Consider the following 20,434-nt stretch of genomic DNA (forward strand, 5'->3'; position numbering starts at 1 on the left):
ATAATAGGAAAAACTTCTGGATAGGAGACCAGTGAGCTGAATTCTGTATTATGTAGTGTTAACATTACTGATTGTATTCTGAATAAGATCCATCCCTTTTCTGTTTTATTACTCTGCCCTCCTCAACACATGGCTTTCACTTCCTGATCTAAATTGGCTGTTCAGGCTCCTACCATCATGCAAGCATTCCACTGGGGGAGGAGGAAACTTTGAAGTCTCTTTTAAAGAAACTTCCCAGAAGTTGCATGTGCTGCTTCCATTTACATACCATTGGCCAGAACTTAGTTCACATATCCAAGGGTAAGGGAGACTAGGAAATGTTCAGGGTGGCCGAGTGCCCAGCTAAAATCAGGAGGTCTCTTTTAGAAGAAAAACGCTATTTGTGGTGGGTGGGGTATGGGACGCTGACTAAAGCCTCTGCCACAGGTGGAGTCAGACTTTGGAGGAGAAAAACGTATGATTACGTTATTTGCTGAGGACTTCACAGTGCAGTGAGCCAGGGAGACCCCTGCCGGTCTTGGAGAAATGCTTGGGTTCTCATAGATAGGGCAAGTGTAGAATGTAACCTGTTGATGTTGGGTCCCTAAGCCCAAATCCTTCCCCCTCCCCCACTGACACAGCACCTGACACTATCAATATCTCGCATCTCTTAGACGATTACCGCACACAGCCCTAGACTGTGCCACACACAGTCCTGAGGACCCTGTATGAGTTATCACACTTGCCCCTCACCACTACTCAGAGGGGTAGTTATTGAGACCTAGGGAAGCTGAGGACTGACCCAAATTTGCCCTGCAAGGAATCAGTAGGATCAGGATTTGAGTCCAGGCCCCCTTGTTCCAAAGCTAGAGCTCCTAACCAGTAGGCCACATTGCCTGACTCTTTGATTTTTGACTTTTAGCAAGGGAAGACTGCCCTGGCCGTGGCCGCCAGGAACAACTGCAGCCTCATCGTGGGCACGCTCATTAAAGCCAAGAGGTGCTACGCCTGGAGAGAGGTAAGGAAGGCCGCATTCAGCTCAGTGAGGGCCTCTTATGCAGCCCCCTCTTCTTCCGGGGCAGGGTGGGGTCTGTGTAATTCTTTTTTCTGCTCTAGTGGGCAGGGCCCTGGTTAGTGTGGTTATAGCTGCCCCTTCTGTCCTGTGCTGTCCAATTTGAGGCATTTAAGAGCTGCCTCTCTTCCTCTCCATCCTTTGTCAGCACCAGTGGTTGGAACTGAAGTGTGTAGGGCTCAGTTGGGCCAGGCAGGCCAGTCCACGTTGGCTCTAAGGAGCCTGACATGCATGCCCCAGGTGGTTAGCTGCTGGCTGGGCCTGCTGTCACGGAGTCTCTGGCTACAGTCCCTTCTGGAAGCTCCCAGACTCACATTCTACTGAGTGGTAAGGAAGTTCATATTTAGGGTTTTGCAGTTTTCCACATACCGCTGTGCTGGCTACTCTCACTCAAGTATTCTGCGATGGTCACGAAAACCTTATTCATCTTGAGAATACAAAAGCTTGTCTCCAAGACATTCCTTCTGTCTTCTTTCATCAATACTCCCTCTGATAGCTGCCACTCATGCAGCTTCTCAGTAGAATGCCCTCCCCTCCAAGATTCAAGTCTATGCCCTCGGGCAGGAGTTTCATCACCAGGCACCACCCTCTGCTGCCATCTTAGACTGAGTGTCCACTCTGTTCCAACAGGCTGGAGCCGGAATTTAGGTCCTAGTCCCTCACATGTCTACCCCTGAGGAGCCTTAAGCCCGGACTGATGTCTAATTTGCCAATCCTGAGAAATGTCCCTTAAATCCTTAAGGGGCATTGATTTGCCTCCTTGCTCACAGTACCGTTTAATTGGCTCAGCAGTCCTGGTACATGGGGATCAGTTTAAAGGCCACACTATCCTCCCCCGACTTTTCTTATTTGCCTGTAGGACAGAACAAAACAAAATAACATTTGACAATTAGAATTCTGTTTAATCGCTCTCCTTCCTCCTCTGATTTCTTGTCTCTCTTCTTTTTCCTCTTCCTCTTTGTCCTAGCCTCATTCTCGTTTTCTTAGATCATACTTTCCCAAGTTCCATCTTTGTTTTCACATTTTCTTTAAAAATAGGAATATTCATTGGTTCTATTTTTAATTCTACTTAGCATTTTTAGATTCTTTTTCCTAGATGAGAATAAATTATTTTTCCACCAGATGAATAAGCCCCCTTTCCTAACAAATCTTAAGATGTGAGAGTTGGATGAACTTTGAAAATCATAAATAATGCATCCATAGAGCTGAAGTAGACCCCCAGAAATGCTAAGATTTGTTAACCCTGGTGAAAACTGGGACCCTGAGGTCTGGAGTGGGAAGAAGACTTGTTTCTTTACTATACAGCCTTACAAATTTTTTTTAACCAAATATATTTATTGTTATCTATTATTTAAAATTCCCTTTGTTATTAAACAAGTTTATATCCTGGCCTAATATAAAATGGTTCCTAATGAAAAGATTAAAAAGATGCTTGGAATTTCCTCTCTCATATCCATTTACCCTAATTATTACCACCTAATGATTACCACCTAATCATCCATCATTAAATTCAATGGTTCAGGGCTTCCTTGGTGGCACAGTGGTAAAGAATCCACCTGCCAATGCAGGGGACATAGGTTCGAGCCCTGGTCCGGGAAGATCCCACATGCTGCGGAGCAACTAAGCCCACGCGCCACAACTACTGAGCCTGCGCTCTAGAGCCTGCGAGCCACAACTACTGAGCCTGCGTGCCACAACTACTGAAGCCCACGTGCCTAGAGCCCATGCTCTGCAACAAGAGAAGCCACCGCAATGAAAAGCCCACGCACTGCAACAAAGAGTAGCCCCTGCTCACCACAACTAGAGAAAGCCTGCGCGCAGCAACAAAAGACCCAATGCAGCCAAAATAAATAAATAATAAAATAAATAAATTTATATTTAAAAAATAAATTCAGTGGTTCAGAAGTAAATGGGAGCTTCCTAAAATTGTGGCTTATGCTATTTTAATTTCCTCTAGTTCTGGCTTATGTTATTCCTGCAAATAGTTCAGTGCTTTGCAGACAAGTTATTAATGCTTCCACTGACTGTTGAAAAAGACCTGGGCTTTCCAAATCCCTGGCCCTTTCTGTGGAAGCCTGAAGGACTGCCCAGCCCAATCCTGGAACGCACAAAGCAAGCATGTTTCTCAAAGAAATAAAAATGCTATAATGCGGAGTTGAAAGCCGAGGCATTTTGTATTCTTCCCTTTAATTGGTGGTGTTTGGGGTTTTGATCTTCTTGGATTTAACATTTTCAGGAGATGGAACGAGGAGAAAAAGGAAAAAGGGCAGTGCCCATAGCTCCTAAGTTTCTGGATCTCCCACCCTCGGCCTTACCTCTTTTAGGATTTCCTGGGAGCCAGGCATTGTGGGAGTAGAGCAAGGCTGGGGTGAAGAAGAAGACCCTGAAAGGGACTTTCCCTGGTGGCGCAGTGGTTAAGAATCTGCCTGCCAGTGCAGGGGACACGGGTTCAAGTCCTGGTCCAGGAAGATCCCATATGCTGTGGAGTAACTAAGCCTGTGTGCCACAACTACTGAGCCTGTGCTCTAGAGCCCGCAAGCCACTGCTGAAGCCCGTGTGCCTGGAGCCTGTGCTCTGTAACAAAGAGTAGCCCCAGCTTGTCGCAACTAGAGAAAGCTCGTGCACAGCAATGAAGACCCAACACAGCCAAAAAATAAATAAATTAATTTTTTTTTAAGTGTTAAAAAAAAAAAAAGAAGACCCTGAAAAAGTTATGGGAAATTAACTCCTCCCATTCCTATTCCAACTTCTGTTAACAAAGTCCAGATATCAGAGAAGGGTCTTGCTGTTCTCCTTGGCCAAGTTTCCCAGGAGTCTATAGGCCTTCCAGAGGAGGTCACCAATTCTGTGACGGTGCAGGCTGGTCCATGCTGGTGGCTGGGGCACCAGCCTCACCACGTTCTTCTCATAGGGTTCAAAAACCAGGTCCCCATATCCCTTTAGTCCACTTCCTGCCCCAGCATTGACTCCTGTATGGCTGTTCAGAGTATCTTTCACTGACTCACTTTTATTTAAATGAAAGATAAAGATAAAATTCACTATATGTAAAAGAGGAAAGGAGAATAGGTAGGAAGTTCCAAAGCTCTTGGTGGGCTCTGTGTCCTGTGTGTCCCTTATTCCCACTCCCCAGAGGGAGGCTTGTCTGGAGCCCTGCTGGCATGTGTATGACAGGGGCAGCCATAGGAAACCATGACCCCTGCTTTCACTTTGAGATTTTCTCCAGTTGTTTTGGTTGGATTCTATAGGACTCTGGTGGATTCCTTTTTTTTTTTTTTTTTTTTTTTGCGGTACACGGGCCTCTCAATGTTGTGGCCTCTCCCGTTGTGGAGCACAGGCTCTGGACGCGCAGGCTCAGCGGCCATGGCTCACGGGCCCAGCCGCTCCGCGGCACATGGGATCTTCCCGGACTGGGGCACGAACCCGTGTCCCCTGCATCGGCAGGCGGACTCTCAACCACTCTCAAACCACCAGGGGCTTCCCTGGTGGATTTTTTTGGTGGATTCTTAAAAAGGGACAAAAGGAATCTTTGACAAATCAGAAAACAAGAATCAATCCAGGCACGGTGCTGCTGGGCTGAGCCTGGCTGCAGGTCTGTAATACAAAATGATTCGGAGTCTTGTGTTCTCCACTCCTCGGCCCCCAGAGTCAGGATGCTCATTTGCTCTCCTCCCAGTCACCAGAGAGCAGGATGAATGGAGGGATGAGCTATGGGGTCTTATCAAGAATACATCCAATCTGGGCCCCACTGAAACTTTGATGTGAGAAAATCAAACACCCCAAAGAAGAAAAAGGGATATGGTTGAAAGTAACGCCTTTGAAGATGCATTTGTTGCTGTGACATTTCTGTAGTCATCATACCCCCCTCTGTTTTCTTTTGGGGGGGTAAGCAGGCTGGGATAGAGGCATGCGATACAGCATGGCAAAATCCCTCACATTTCCTGTGTCAGACAGACTCCAGCTTTAAAAAAAAATTAATTAATTGGCTGCATTGGATCTTCATTGCTGTGCAGGGGCTTTCTCTAGTTGCGGTGAGCAGGGGCTACTCTTTGTGGTGTGAGGTTTTCTCATTGCAGTGGCTTCTCTTGTTGCAGAGCACAAGCTCTAGGCATGTGGGCTCAATAGTTGTGGCTCACGGGCTCTAGAGCGTAGCCTCAGTAGTTGTGGTGCACAGGCTTAGTTGCTCCACGGCATGTGGGATCTTCCCAGACCAGGGCTCGAACCCGTGTCCCCTGCATTGGCAGGTGGATTCTTAACCACTGCACCACCAGGGACAAAAAAATGATCCAGTTATAGTTAATATTGAAAACACAGTCTCAGTTACCACTCTTTGGGTTACATCTGAAAAAATATATACGTATATACTCTGAAATAAGGCAATCAGCAGAAAATGTCTGAAATCATCTGATACAGTTACCTTCAATCTAGGAGCGTGGTGAGAACATCAAGGACCCATCAACCAGCTTTACTCTGACGTCCAAGCAAGATCACAGTCAGGAGACCAGGCACATTCGCAGTCTCCTCTGGCACCTGGCTTTCCATCAGCTGAAGACCAACTAGTGGCAGAGGCTGGCCCGTTTGTGGAACTTTACAGACGCCCAGATCAGAGCCATGGAGGAGCAGTGGTCAGGTCAGCATGGCCCAGGGGATGTGGGCAGGAGGCATTTGGTATTAGGAAGAGCCATCCTTACTGGTGCCCATCTTCCAAGTGGGTGTCCAGTGCTCTTGATAAGCAACAGACTGCAGGGGCCCAGGAGTGGGGACAGTTAGCTTAGGACCACAGAGGTGATTGGGAACCTTGCAGACTGCTGGTACTCATGGGAATCTGCAGTAGACTGAAGTTTGCAAAGGATGATTACTTTTATTGAGCCATATTGAAAAGGTGGCATTTAGCCTAGAAGGAAATTAAGGTTCTCAACTGAATTGGGCATAAGGGAAGCAAGAATTTAACGGTTGGCTTGTCACTGGGAGGCCACCTGATTTCTGGAGTTCCTTGAGATCATCCTGGGGTGAATGGATTCATTCCCTAACAAGAGGCTCACTGTTTAGGGCTTCCACACCAGGAAGGAATCCCTTAAACCAGGCCTGGGGCAAGGGGTTCTTGTAGGTCATGGCCTTGGTGAGACCAGGTGTCCCATGAGAGACTGTGGGATAGAGACCCATGGCTCTCTTGGTTAGAGGATTCCAAGCCATGGAATCATTTCAGCCAGACTCCAGCTGTCAGAATTAGTGAGGTCGGAGTCCTTAGCTTTGCTTTTTTATGATTTGACCCAAACCTAGAAAATACAGAAAGCTTGTTTGCATTATCAACTAATTAGCTTTAAAAACAAAGAAGCAGGGCTTCCCTGGTGGCGCAGTGGTTGAGAATCCGCCTGCCGAAGCAGGGGACACGGGTTCGTGCCCTGGTCCGGGAAGATCCCACGTGCCGCGGAGCGGGTGGGCCCGTGAACCATGGCCGCTGAGCCTGCGCGTCCGGGGCCTGTGCTTCGCAGCGGGAGAGGCCACAACAGTGAGAGGCCCGCATATCACAAAAAATTAAAAAAAAAAAAAAAAAAAAAGAAGCAAAGACTTTGAAAGCTTGTTTGCATTATCAACTAATTAGCTTTAAAAACAAAGAAGCAAAGACTTTTCTTGGCAAAACTTTTTATTCAGAGCACTGTCCTTACATGGCTGTCATGAGATGTGAAGGGGTCCCCTGCTCAGGGGGTGAATGCGTTATTGATTTCTGGGGATTGGGGATAGCAGAACCACAGCCCATGGGCACATGCTACTTATACCACACACAAGTAAATTATGACACTTTTATTGCTAATTCTAAGGATACATTTTCACGTGAAAAAATGGAAGATAATGCATTGAAAATGTTGAATATTGACTACAGTTTCTAAAAAGATTTCTTTTGTATTGTTAAGATTTCTCCTTGTTGCTAATTAGGCACATAGTGTTCTGTGAAGTCTTTAGGAAAATGGGGTTGCCTTCTGGTAATTTCTCTTGACCTAAAAAATTGATTTGGAAATGTAGTGTGCTTTCAGAGTACTTGCCATCAGGATAAGGGGAGTTTTGATGTGTTTCCTTCACACATTACGGAGTGCCTAGACTGTGTTTAGCTGTGCCAGGGGAAGCATACATCAGCTCTGTAAGCCATGGTGCGTATTTAATGGGATTGATAATCTAGTTGGCATGATAATAGTAACGTTTACAATCCAATTACATTGTAACCCTGGGTTATGCTACTGGCACAATGGAGTTGGTGGGCTTTTGAGCAAAGGAATGACACGTTGATGATGGTATTTAAGAAAAATTAGTCTGGGGCTTCCCTGGTGGCGCAGTGGTTGAGAGTCCGCCGGCCGATGCAGGGGATACGGGTTCGTGCCCCGGTCCGGGAGTATCCCACGTGCCGCGGAGTGGCTATGCCCATGAGCCATGACCCCTGAGCCTGTGTGTCCGGAGCCTGTGCTCCGCAACAGGAGAGGCCACAACAGTGAGAGGCTTGTGTACCGCAAAAAAAACAAAAAAGAAAAATTAGTCTGGCAGTGGCAAGGTTTAAGAAAGGAACTGGATTCACCTAGGAATACATTTTTTTAAAAAAAATTATTTATTTATTTGGCTGGGCTGGGTCTTTGTTGCTGCATGCGAGATCTCTGTGGCCGAGTACAGGCTATTTAGTTGTGGCATGTGGGCTCTTTAGTTGCAGCTTGTTGGATCTAGTTCCCTGACCAGGGATCGAACCAAGGCCCCCTGCACCGGGAGTGCAGAGTCTTAACCACTGGACCACGAGGGAAGTCCCTAGGAGTACCTTCTTCATGCATATAGTTTGTTCTCCCTGAAACGCCTGCCCCTCTAACAGTCTGTGCAGCGGATTTCCTCCCCAGAGCTCAGGCCCTCCTCATCTCGCAATCTGGCAGAGCTAGGAACCTGGCATGGGTTTGTAACTGTGACCTCCAGCCGCGAGTGACCACGGTTCCCATCTCTGTATCCCAGCACTCCCCTGAACACCTCTCAGGGGTTAGGCGTCCAGTGAGATCTGCCCAGTGAAGAGCCCTGGCCTGGCCGGGGGTTGCAGACTTCTACCAGAGGAGTTTCCTGGAAGCTGGACTGGCAGGTGGGTGCATGCTGGCTGCTTAGGGTGTGGTTCACGGGCGGCAGCAGCAGGAACTGGGAGCTAACTCACCTGCAGATCCTCACCCCAGACTGACTGAACCAGCACCTTCACTCTAACAAGACCCTCAGGTGAATTGCACATCTTAAGTTTGAGAAGTGCTAGCCTCTAGCAGGGCCACCTGAACGTTGAAGCAAAGCTCCACATCTCTTTAAGATTGTCCCTCCCCTCTCTCATCCTCAGCTTTCATCTGTGTTAAGCACAGCAGGTGCGTGGCAAGTGCCGAGAGACTCCAAACTCTGGTCCCCCTAGAAGTACCAGTGAGGTGAATGGAAGGGCTTTCATCCACTGGGCTTCTTACCTCACGGCTGCCAGAGGAGGAATGCAAATGCAACCACAGTCATATGGAACTTTCGTTAGAACCGAGTTCACAGTAAGGAGGTGTCAGCATCTGCCCTTTGTGCTTGCCACGGGAGAGGAGAGCTTCCGTGAACACGGCCACGGGGCTCTGCTCATCTGGCTGCACGGGGTCCCGGTGACACAGGCCACACCGGTCAAGCACCTGTACGAAGGGCTGGTGTGCGCGGGCTTCTCAGAACTAGCTGGTGAGTTACAGTTTTTAACAGAGAGGAGCTCCCACTCTCTTAAAATGGTAGGGGACGGTCGGCAAAAGTACTCCCCTGAGCCACAGCAGTCCCAGCTTTTGGTGTCAGAACATGCAGCTTCTCCTCTGGTGACTTAGTCAGCACTGGTCCCGTTGTTAGCCTGGTGGTTCTGTGACATTCCCCTGCTGGGCATTTGAAAAGTGTAGGAGTACTTTTGTGTGTGTGCATGTGTGGGAGGAGGGGAGCAGGAGTGCTAAACCATCTTATAGGACAGTGCTCTACAACTAAGAATTGTCTCGCTCAACATGCCCGTTCCTCTTGGGAACTCTGCCAGTTAGTATGTTTGAAAAAGTTACTTCTACGCTGAGAGAAAAGAGCAGACAGGCAATTATTTTGCCAGCTGGGATTACTGCTAAAAAGCACTCTGCCAAAGACCATACTGTCAGGGAAGATGCTTTGAAAACTCATCACCATTATTTTCGCTGGTGCAGTTTCACCTGAAACTGAGAACATAAAGGCACATCAGATCACGGATCCGATATTCAGTTTCAAGCAGTGGTAGGTATGAGGAATAGTGTGCATGGATTATGCTTACCTTCCATGACATTATCCTCCTATAGCTCTGGGTTTGTTCCCTCAATTTTTTTTTTTTTTTTTTTTTTGCGGTACGCGGGCCTCTCACTGCTGTGGCCTCTCCCGTTGCGGAGCACAGGCTCCGGACGCGCAGGCTCAGCGGCCATGGCTCACGGGCCCAGACGCTCCGCGGCATGTGGGATCTTCCCGGACCGGGGCACGAACCCGTGTCCCCTGCATCGGCAGGCGGACTCTCAACCACTGCGCCACCAGGGAAGCCCTGTTCCCTCAATTTTGAACTTATTCTCTTCTATGAAAGAGTGTCCACGAGAACTCGCAGGGAAGACTGAGAGGCAGCCCACTGCACTGGGTGAGGGCGTGTACTCCGGAGCGAGACTGTGTGAGCTTATAGCTGAACTCCAACAAATAATGGGCTGTGATTTTGAGCAAGTTCTGTACAGAACTCACTCTGCTAGCATTCTCAGTTATTAACTAGAAAAGTGTCTGTGTCAAAGGGCTGTTGTGGGATTAATAGGGCCTAACATGTAGCCAAGTGCTTAATAAATGTTAGCTGTTAATCATGTTATCTCATTTTTTCCAGAAGAGATTCGTCAATTTAAAAGTGAAACTGACTCAAGGCCCAAGAAATGTGCAGTTTCATAAATGCCTAAAGAAACTGTATTTGAATGATTTTCCATTCAGTATTCAGTCCTCTTAAATTCAGCTCTTCAAATGGCGTAAAGTTCTTCCAACAGCAGTACTGATTTTCCTTTCAACTGTGAAGATGGCAGTGACAGTATTCTCTAACAGATGAAAAAATGGTATTACACTTTCCGACCACTGAAAAGTCAACTTTTTTGGTTTTGCTTAAGGCAAGTTGTATATGATTTTCCCATTTCTGTCATTTGATGCAACATAATATGTGATAACATATCTAGTGATAGAATAAGCTAGGATTTTGTATATCATGTTTTAAAAAATTATGATGGTGGGAACATTATGGTAAATGAAAAAACCCAGGGTTTTAGAATAGACAGACATGGTTTTGAATCGTGGTTTTGCCGTTTATTAGCTGTGAGCCTTTGGGCATGCTAACACTCAAGTTCTCAGATCTTTAGTTTCCTTCTCTATAGGATGGGGGAAAGAGGTCTATCTCTTCTATAATATTGAGGTGATGATGAAGGGAGAATGCCTATGAAATGCCTAACCTCATCCATAGTATTGAAATCATTAACCATTATTTCTATTTCATAAGAGAAACTTGCTTTGGAAATTCAGTGATTGTTGGCTTGAAATAACACCTATGTGTAATATACCACTTAAGAAAGACCAGAGGTGTATGCACCAATGTTTTTTAATCTCTTGGTGATGTAATTACAGGTGATTTTCATTATCTGTGTACTTTTGGTACTTTCCAATATTTTTAAAAATATTAACCACACATTATTTTTGTAATCTGAGAAAGTTCTGAAATATGAAATCAAGTATCAATTTCTATCAGCTTATGTGCACCTGTTCATTATAATTTAAGGCTCTCCATTATCAAATTCTGACTCTAAGTCTATAAGCCCAGAAGTAAAATCACGAGCAATTTCAGTCCATTTATTATATCATGAATTTATAGTTCTACATCTTCATCTCATGCTGATTGTAAATGGTAAGCTTAATTTTAAAACAGGTAATATGTTCACATGATTATAAAAAGGTTTTAGAAAGGTATTTAGTGAAAAGCATTGTCCCCACCTGTTCTTCAGTATGGCCAGTTTCCACTGACATTGCTTCAAAATCTGGGTAACCTCTTTATGCAATAATAAGCAACTATGAATACATACTCTTACTGTTTAAGTGTTTTAATTGTTGAATTTAAGCTGAATTAGGCTAACACTAATTACTTGGTGCTGTAGACAATATACAATTTCTAGAGTTTAGATAAAGCTTTAAAAGATGCTTACAATATTTTTTTTAAAAAAAACCTATTGATCTGTGATTTAAATTTATCTTATTTATTCTTGGCTGCATTGGGTCTTCGTTGCTGCGCATGGGCTCTGTCTAGTTGTGGCGAGCGGGGGCTGTTCTCTTCGTTGTGGTGTGCAGGCTTCTCATTGTGATGGCTTCTAGAGCCCAGGTTCAGTAGTTGTGGCGCACAGGCTTAGTTGCTCCGTGGCATGTGGGATCTTCCCACACCAGGGCTCGAACCTGTGTCCCCTGCACTGGCAGGTGGACTCTTAACCACTGCGCCATCAGGGAAGCTGCTTACTGAAAACCATTCCCTGTTGTCATGTAAGTTCCTTAAAAAGCAGAGCCCAGGGGCTTCCCTGGTGGTGCAGTGGTTGAGAATCTGCCTGCCGATGCAGGAGACTCGGGTTCGTGCCCTGGTCCGGGAAGATCCCACATGCTGCGGAGCGGCTGGGCCCGTGAGCCATGGCTGCTGAGCCTGTGCGTCCGGAGCCTGTGCTCTGCAACGGGAGAGGCCATAACGGTGAGAGGCCTGCATATCGCAAAAAAAAAAAAAAAAAAAAAAAAAAAAAGCACAGCCCAAGACCAAAGTTTATGAGCAACTGCTTTTTTCAGGAGTGTAGACCCAAGGAAGCAGGAGTGAAGGAAAAAGAAGTGAGATGGTGGAGGAGGGAGTGCCAAGACCAGCGTGATTTACCAAATTGGCCAACACTTGGTATCAGGAACAACTGATTATTTGACCTCAAGAATGGACGAGTGCATCTCAGGACGATTCATGTGGGGAGAAGGTAAGAATTGATCTTTTTTTACCCCAACGGGATGTTAATTCCAGGCTGCATATGAGTGGAGCCTGCCAGTATCTCGACTCTCTGAGTAGACAGGGAAGCTCTGGGGAGGAGCATGCCCATGGTACGGGCAGCAGGAGATGAGGTGCTGTTGATTTGTGCTTATTGAAACCCAAGAGGAGCTGTTTGCCACCAGTGGTAGCTGGCCACAAACCAAAAGAAGCGCTGCATAAGAAGGATCTAATACTCTTTAAGACACAGCCAGATACTTTTATAGTTCAAAAAAGCCTTGGTGTGTCCTTTAGAAAATGGGTTATTTGCCAGTCTCACATTTATTCTCTCATGTCCTATTACAACGTGAGGCAATAAGAAAAACTATTTCCAATAGTAAAGATAGAGCACAGGGCTAGGTCATGTTCAGACTGGAAGAGGCTGAAACCATCCATTTCTGTAAAAGATACGGAAACTGAGGCTGCTCACAAGTTCCTCAGAATCCACTCATTTTTATGTGAGCCGTAAATACTTTGGGAAATAGGTAGGGAGGTAGATCTCATTATTTCACAGATGAGGACCCTGAGATTAATTTACGTGTCTGGCCCTAGATAACCCAGTCAGCCAGCAATAAAAGCATTAGAAGCCTGGTCTTGTTCTCCTAAATCTGTTTGCCCAGATGGTTTCTTCCTATCGGCCAGGCATTGAAAAGTCTCTGCCAGGCCTGGAAGGTTTGCTGAATTGTCCAGGGCTGTACCATCACAGGACAATGTTTGGATGTTCAGACCAAAAAAAGGTTCAATGCTATAGAGTTTCAAAAAGGTAAGAAAGAACATTTGAAATAGGATCATTCTAACAGGAAATTTTTTTTTGTTTTTAAAGATTTCTTTTTGATGTGGAGGACCATTTTTAAGGTCTTTATTGAATTTGTTACAATATTGCTTCTGTTTTCTGTTTTGGTTTTTTGGCCACGTGGCATGTGGGATCTTAGTTCCCCAACCAGGGATCGAACCTACACCACCTGCATTGGAAGAAGTCTTAACCACTGGACCGCCAGGGAAGTCCCAATAGGAAATTTCTTTTTGATGTTTCTGTAACTCTGTTATTGTGCTAGTAAAATATTTCTTCCCTTTTAACATTAAAAATTATTCATAGGTATTGCTATTCGCCCCCCTATTTTTAATTGGTAGAGCCCTAGAAAAATGAGGATTACTATATTAAAGTCACAAAAAAACTTTGTGATAAGATATTACTCTGGGCTTTTATTTTTTACATTTTCAAATAAAAATACCTTAGTTTCTATTAGTTTAAATAATTTTTTTAGTAAAGTTCTCGCTCAAAGTTTACTTGGTAACATTGCAAATGATTTAGCCTTTTGGAAATAACACTGCAAAAACAGGATTTATATACTTTGATGATATAATCGGTCACAGATTGAACCTGTTAAAAAAATTAAGGCTAGTTTCTTTTTTAATTCAAAAAAGTTTTACTTAATTGCTTAAATAAAAATCACATTAAAATAATCCTACATATAGTTAGATAAAGGATGGTACAGCTTGAAAAAGTCTCTTGTAATTTTGAGGAAATGAACATGATGTATCCATGATGTTCTAAGAATATGAAAATTGAAAAACTAAAGATTTCTAATTCTTAGTAAAACCAGAAGAATTCAACGACCTCAATAGGAACATATTCATTTTAGTCAACCACTTTTATGGACTGAATGCTTGTCAGAGACTGGGTGTGAGTTGATCTGGTTCCGAGAGATCTGGAAGCCGAGGTACTACTTTCAGGGTGAATGGTCCGGGGATATTTTGCTGCAGTAGCTTGCGGAATGGTTTGCTGAAAAGGCAAAAATATGCTTCAACAATTCCATAAAATTATACATACTAAATATCTTTTCATTATCTATAACTTAACCCAACAAACATTAGTACATGTAGATTCCTATTAGGGTCTTCCACTTAGAAAAGTCATCTTTAAAATACTTGAAGTAAAATTATATATATTATATCAAAACATTCACTGTGTATTTCAAAAGCTCTACGATACAGCTTTTGCTTAAAAAAAAAAAAAAGAAATCTCTTGAAACAAAGATCCTTATGTCAGATTCTGCTTTAATAAGATTTTCTCTTTAAAGAAAAGGAGATCCCACATGCCGGTTCGTGCCCCGGTCTGGGAAGATCCCACGTGCCGCGGAGCGGCTGGGCCCATGAGCCATGGCCGCTGAGCCTGCGCGTCCGGAGCCTGTGCTCCGCAACGGAAGAGGCCACAACAGTGAGAGGCCCGCGTACAGGAAAAAAAAAAAAAAAAAAAAAAGAAAAGGAGAAATAACCTCTTTTCTTAGAGTATTTTATATAAATGTTTCTTCGTACGTAAATAACTGGATAACCATTACAAATGGGAGAGATTCTTGCAACTAGGATGAAATTTTAGTTGCTAACCACCTACTCTGACCCTGACAAAAGAGCTATTTCTCCTTAGGGATGATGGGCAAGAGAATCTATAGAAACAGATTCATGGTACCACTGGCATCATGATCTACACAACATGGCACAGGATGAAGTAGCACCAGGAGCAAGCAATTATCCAGCAGATGGGCTCAAGTGTCAGAAATCTGATGAACGGTTTATTAGTAATGGTTTCTAGTAGTTCTAGTTCTTAGGATCCTGGGATTAAAATGAAAAATAAAAATAGTACAGAGGACTGCCACTGTGCCTGTTACACAATCCAAAGTAGGTAATAATGGAAGCAGTTTATGGCTAATGAATTTGTGCCCAATTACTGAAGAGTAATTGAACATACTAAATAAACAAAGGGCAGTTTGAGAGATAAATATCAGAAACAGGGGTGTAAGTCTTTAGTTCCTTGGTTTTTCTTCTGTAAAATATCATTCCAATCAGTACAAAAATCAGGTTATCTGAATTAAAAATAAACACGTGCTATCTTTATATCTTCCTTACCTTATGAATGGACAGTCTCTCTCCCCCTATCCCTTTATAAACATCATATGTGCTGATAAAAATAGAAATGAGTTAATTTCTTATCTTTGATACCTAACCTCACATTTTCAAAAATACGTAGAGAAGTCATCTAAGGACTTTCAGAGGCTGTCCAACGTATGAAGGCTAAGATGTGTTCAGTTTGGACTTGGTACCTCCATCTCAGTCTGCCACTTCACTGTGGTCACGTTTTACCTGAAGCTAAATTTAAACAATCAATCTAGCTTCTTTTGACTTAATCATCTAGTAACAATCTAGTGATCAGAAAGAAAAGGATTTAAAATCATTCCTTTTATCTTTTTGACATATTAAGCAGACAGGAATGTTGCTTAACATTGAGAATTTATATAGAGGGCATTCTTCTTTAAAATCAATCCTTGTTTCTCTTTAGGGATGTGTTCTTGTAACTTTTAGAAATTAAACTTTTTGAGACAATTGTTGATTCATATGCGATTGTAAGAAATAACAGAGATATCCCATGTATCCTTCTCTAGTAACTTTTATTAAGTTAAATTTGCTTATGGCTTTACAATTTACAAAGTGCCTTTATACAACTCATTTAATTTTCATGTTATCTTATTTAATCCTGACTCCTGACAGTAACTCTAGGAGCTAAGTACTCTTATTGCTCCCATTTTACACATAAAAAAATGGAGGCTCAAATATTTTACTTGATTTGTATACGATCACAAAGGCAGTAAGTAGCGAAACTGAGGCACTAACTCAGGTTTTCTTGTTTTTTCTTTTTTTTTTTTTTTTTTGCTTAAATTCCATGTACTTTCCTTTATATCACATAAATTTATTGCAACCTGATTTTTTTCCAAATTAGAAATGTTTATAATTATATTTGAAAACATAGAAGACTTCAAAAAATAAAAAAAGGAGGAAAACTTAAAAACCATAAAAGTAGGTGTTTCTTAGAGTAAAAAATCTGCTACATGGACAGCACTTAATGAGTAAACAGTTTTTGTCTTTTTTTTTTAAGTAATGAGAAGTCATTTATATACTTTACCCTTTTGGCCATCAATACACTGGATTAATTGTATTTGATAATTTTTATACTATTGAGAAGAAACAATGTTTCTGAAATTAATTTTCTAAAATAGGAAAGGTAGATTTAAAGCAGGTGTGATAATTATACGTATATAAAGACTGTAATAGTAAAGGCAGAACAAGTACCAGTCATAATGGATTTTGATCTCAACATGTCATATTAGTCTATCAACTCTTCAGGAAAAAGATTTTTTGACAAGAAGTTATCAAATGCAGACTCACCACTGTGACTGGATGATGTTTTTCCACAACGACGGAGCTCATGGGAGGAGAAACTCCCATTATAGCTAAACTGCTACTGATTCTATTTTTTGAAGCAAAATCACATCTCCCTGTGATCCGGGCTGTGATTGTTCTTCCAGCTTTCTGTTGTGCTGATGTCACAACCCTGGGCCCATACTAAAAAACAAAAAAATATTCAGTTGGTAGAAAATCCATGGCAAAATTTATGGTACTTTTTGCTTCTATAACTTATAAAGAAAATACACAGGCACTTAAAATAATTGTATATGCAACCAACTCTAACATGGGGAAAAATTTTTAAACAATAAGGCAAAAAGCAAAACATAAAACCAAGCACCCCAAACACCCCTTTAACCTTGGTATACCAACTATTTTGTAGGATTTTAGGAACTTCTAAAACTTTATTCTGAAATAATTATAGATTCATAGGAAGTTGCAAAGAGAGCATAGAGAGGTCCTGTGTATTCTTCACCCAGTTTCCTGCAATGATTACATCTTATATAATTACAATGTCAAAACCAGGAAGCTGATATTGGAATGATGCCTGGGCATAGATCTATGTCACTTTATCACATGTGTAGGTTCCTGTAACTATCACTGCAATCAAGATACAGAACTATTCCATCCCCCACAAAGCTCTCCCTCCTGCTGTCCTTTCTTTAGAGTCATACCCATCTCCCTTCCCAAACAATCCCTAATTCTTGAACCGCTAATCTGTTATATGAACTTCTGACCCTTATGGATAAATCATCATTACTCATATGCTTTTGTGTCCTCCCCTTTTTCTTATGGCATTGTTAATATATTTTTCATAAATAGAGACCAGCTATCATTTTATTTTGAATTTTTGAATTTTATTTATTTTTATACAGCAGGTTCTTATTAGTTATCTATTTTATACATGAGACCAGCTATCATTTTTAATGAGAGGTTTTTATATCAACAAACTACAGTTTAACTGTCCCAGTTCTTTTCCTATTATATATAGCAAACTTTTGTAATTTTTTAAAAAAAAAAAAGGATTTTTCTTTTTTTTTTTTTGGCTGTACCACACGGCTTGTGGGATCTTAGTTCCCTGACCAGGGGTGGAACCCGGGCCCTCAGCAGTGAAAGCGCAGAGCCCTAACCACTGGACCACCAAAGAATTCCTGGATTTTCCTTTTCCTTTGCGAGTTATTTGTAGAATGTATTGCAAAAAGCGAGATGATCATATCAAAAGGTAATGTCAGGTTTTACAGTTTTTGTTGCTTACCACTGGACAATACACCAGAAGGATTACATTTACGTCAGGAGTGATACATACATGTACTCATTTTTTTTTTCCATGATCAACTAATTACATTAGTGTGGGGCAGAAGTCAAAAGGAATAAGAAAAAGAGAAATGACATATTTTAAAAACCCCAATATTTGTATCTTAATATCTGACATGGAAACAATGCAGATTATTGGTTGAGAGTACAGGGCTCTGAAGCCAGATTGTCAAAGTCTGAATTACAATTGCATTAGTAATTGTGTCCACTGGCAAGTTACTCTCCCTAAGCCTCAATTTCCTCATGTATGAAACAGGGAGAGCAGGCCCAACTGACTAATGCTAGCCTTTCACTTTCTGTTCAGATGAAGAGCATAGAAGAGAAACTTTACTGAATAGCTTAAAAATCCAATTAAAACCCCTCGATTATTTCAAATGGAGTTAGAAAAAGTAAAGTGCCATCTATTGTTCAACTTTGTGAACTACAATAGTACATTTGCTTGTATAACTGCCATATATATATATATATATATATATATATTTTTTTTTTTTTTTGAGTAAACGTGCTGCCGAAGCAAGCACGTTTTTTGAAAATATTTGCCACCATGAAATTCTGATATTTTCTTTAACATACTGATGATGTCTGCAAAAAGGAAATAATTTTACAGATGAAAATATTCTTTCACTAGAATGGTAATCCTCCCTTCTCCAGTTATTTGTCTCCTGATTCTCTGCAGTTTACTTTCTACACACACCTCCTTTTAGCTACTGGAAATTACTGAAGAAGACTAGAAAAAGTTTTGAATGTTCATAGGAAGCCTCTGTGATTCAAATGAAGAGAAAGATAGCCAGGCCTGGATCACAAATCTCTCTTCTTTTCCTGTTCCCAACAATAATGGTTTCATGTAAGGTGGGTAATCCAAGTAATGTATTTGTTTTTCCTTTGGTCAGTATGGTTCTTTTTAAAAACAAGAATACATACTTGAGGTAAATCTGAGTATTTTAATAAGAAAGGAAGAAAACTAGCATGGCACTTACTGATTGATTTACTTGTGATTCTCCTTTCTCTCTAACCCTGAATGCTGTATTTATGTGAATGAAATTGAATGGGTGTCTGTTTTGAAGGAGCAGGATGTAGCTGGAGGGGTGGGGGAAGAAGAAGGGCTATCTATATAATATTGTGTTTTTCAGGTTTCAAAGACTTCAAAATTCTCTCAGGTGACCAAATTGTTTCAAAAAAATAAAAAGGGTGATAAGTACACTCATTCATTCGGTTCTCCTTATGCATGTTCAGATTCAGATATAAACCCAGATGTACAAATGGTGTAGTCATATTTTAAGAAGGGAATTTTGAAAAATCTAGCTCTATGTGTTATCTGGATATGCAACATGAATGACAAACCAGAAATTTAAATAAATACTGTGTTTTTTAAATGAGATCATCAGTATAGGATCACACTTCAAAATGTGTAATCATGAAAAATAAACACAGCTTGAATGTATGTCGGGGTTGAATTTTAGTGTCTTATTTCTAAATCAAAACTCCCCCACACATTCAGATTTCTCTTAAGTCATATTTAAGAAATGCAAAAATAGCAGATCTCAACGTATTTTTCCCCAAAGTTAGTAGCTTCCAAAAGGCAGAAATTCAAGGGACTTCCCCGGTGGTGCAGCCTGCCAATGCAGGGGACACAGGTTCAAGCCCTGGTCCGGGAAGATCCCACATGCTGCAGAGCAACTAAGCCCGTGTGCCACAACTACTGAGCCCACGTGCCACAACTGCTGAAGCCTGCGTGCCTAGAGGCCATGCTCCACAACAAGAGAAGCCACCACAATGTGAAGCCCGCGCACTGCAACGAAGAGTAGCCCCTGCTCACCACAGTGAGAAAGCCCACGCGCAGCAACAAAGACCCAATGCAAACAAAAATAAATGAAAAACAAAAAAGAAAAGCAAAAGGCTGGAATACTTCAGATGACCAATTGTCTGGCTGACTCAATGCATCCCTTAGCTGCAGAAAGCTGCCTAGCTCTACGGCACCTTCTAATGGCCTGTGTAACTCTTTTTATTTTTATTTTTTTGGCTGCGTTGCATCTTAGTTGCGGCACACGGGATCTTCACTGAGGCACATAGGCTTCTCTCTAGTTGAGGCGTGTGGGCTCAGCAAGTGTGGCACATGGGCTTAATTGCCCCATGACATGTGGGATCTTAATTCCCTGACCAGGGATCGAACCCATGTGCCCTGCATTGGAAGGTGGATTCTTAACCACTGGACCTCCAGGGAAGTCCCTGTAACTCTTAATTAAGACCTAAAACCTACTCTGCCATCTTCCTTCCTCTCATGTAAGTGGTTAGGGTCAGGGAGGAGAGGGAGACAAGCAAATCTGAATCGTCCCAGCACCTTTACAGAAGTGTACATGCCTTTGAGCCAGATCCAAGCCACAGTAGGGAAGAAGGGCATAGGGTTTTTTAAACAAAAGCCATGCAGAGGTGAGTCTGATAAGCTTGGACTGTATCCCTGTGCCCCTCACTTGAGAGACACTGAAGAATACAGGTTTAACAACAGGAGGCCGAGAAGTCAGAACCACAATATGCATATTAATAGCTTGATTAATTTAACTGCAGGTAAATTCTCCCACAAATATGCCATCCTCATTCAGTACTCTTCCCCTGCTATGGACTCCTCTATTAGCAGCTAGTGACTTTAGGAAAAACAATTCCTATCTTCATTCCAATTATAAATGAAAACTTAAAACCTAATCAAGGCTTCCCTGGTGGTGCAGTGGTTGAGAATCCGCCTGCTGATGCAGGGGACGCGGGTTCATGCCCCG

General features: G+C 42.4%; 2 protein-coding genes across 9 annotated transcripts in view; one reads left to right on the top strand and one right to left on the bottom strand.

Moving 5' to 3' along the window:
• ANKDD1B (ankyrin repeat and death domain containing 1B) overlaps positions 1-10,192 on the top strand; it is a 57,822-nt gene extending 47,630 nt beyond the window's left edge. The window contains 4 exon segments of the mRNA XM_067033296.1: positions 902-997; positions 5,477-5,698; positions 8,626-8,752; positions 9,927-10,192. Of these exon segments, the coding sequence (XP_066889397.1) occupies positions 902-997; positions 5,477-5,698; positions 8,626-8,752; positions 9,927-9,988 (507 nt within the window). The 3' untranslated portion in view covers positions 9,989-10,192.
• A 2,765-nt stretch (positions 10,193-12,957) lies between these two features.
• The window catches only part of POC5 (POC5 centriolar protein), a 37,840-nt gene continuing 30,363 nt past the window's right edge, over positions 12,958-20,434 (bottom strand). For 5 of the 8 annotated variants that reach the window (XM_067031167.1, XM_067031171.1, XM_067031172.1 and 2 more), the window contains 2 exons: positions 16,335-16,511; positions 13,296-13,899 (listed from right to left, as the gene is read on the bottom strand). In XM_067031167.1, coding sequence (XP_066887268.1) covers positions 13,756-13,899; positions 16,335-16,511 — 321 coding nt within the window. In that variant the 3' untranslated portion in view covers positions 13,296-13,755. Of the gene's footprint in view, positions 13,900-16,334; positions 16,512-20,434 lie in introns of all 8 variants that reach the window. The other 3 variants (XM_067031166.1, XM_067031169.1, XM_067031170.1) reach the window with 3 other exon arrangements.

Source organism: Kogia breviceps, chromosome 4 (assembly GCF_026419965.1).
Source record: "Kogia breviceps isolate mKogBre1 chromosome 4, mKogBre1 haplotype 1, whole genome shotgun sequence".
NCBI classification, from domain to species: domain Eukaryota; kingdom Metazoa; phylum Chordata; class Mammalia; order Artiodactyla; family Physeteridae; genus Kogia; species Kogia breviceps.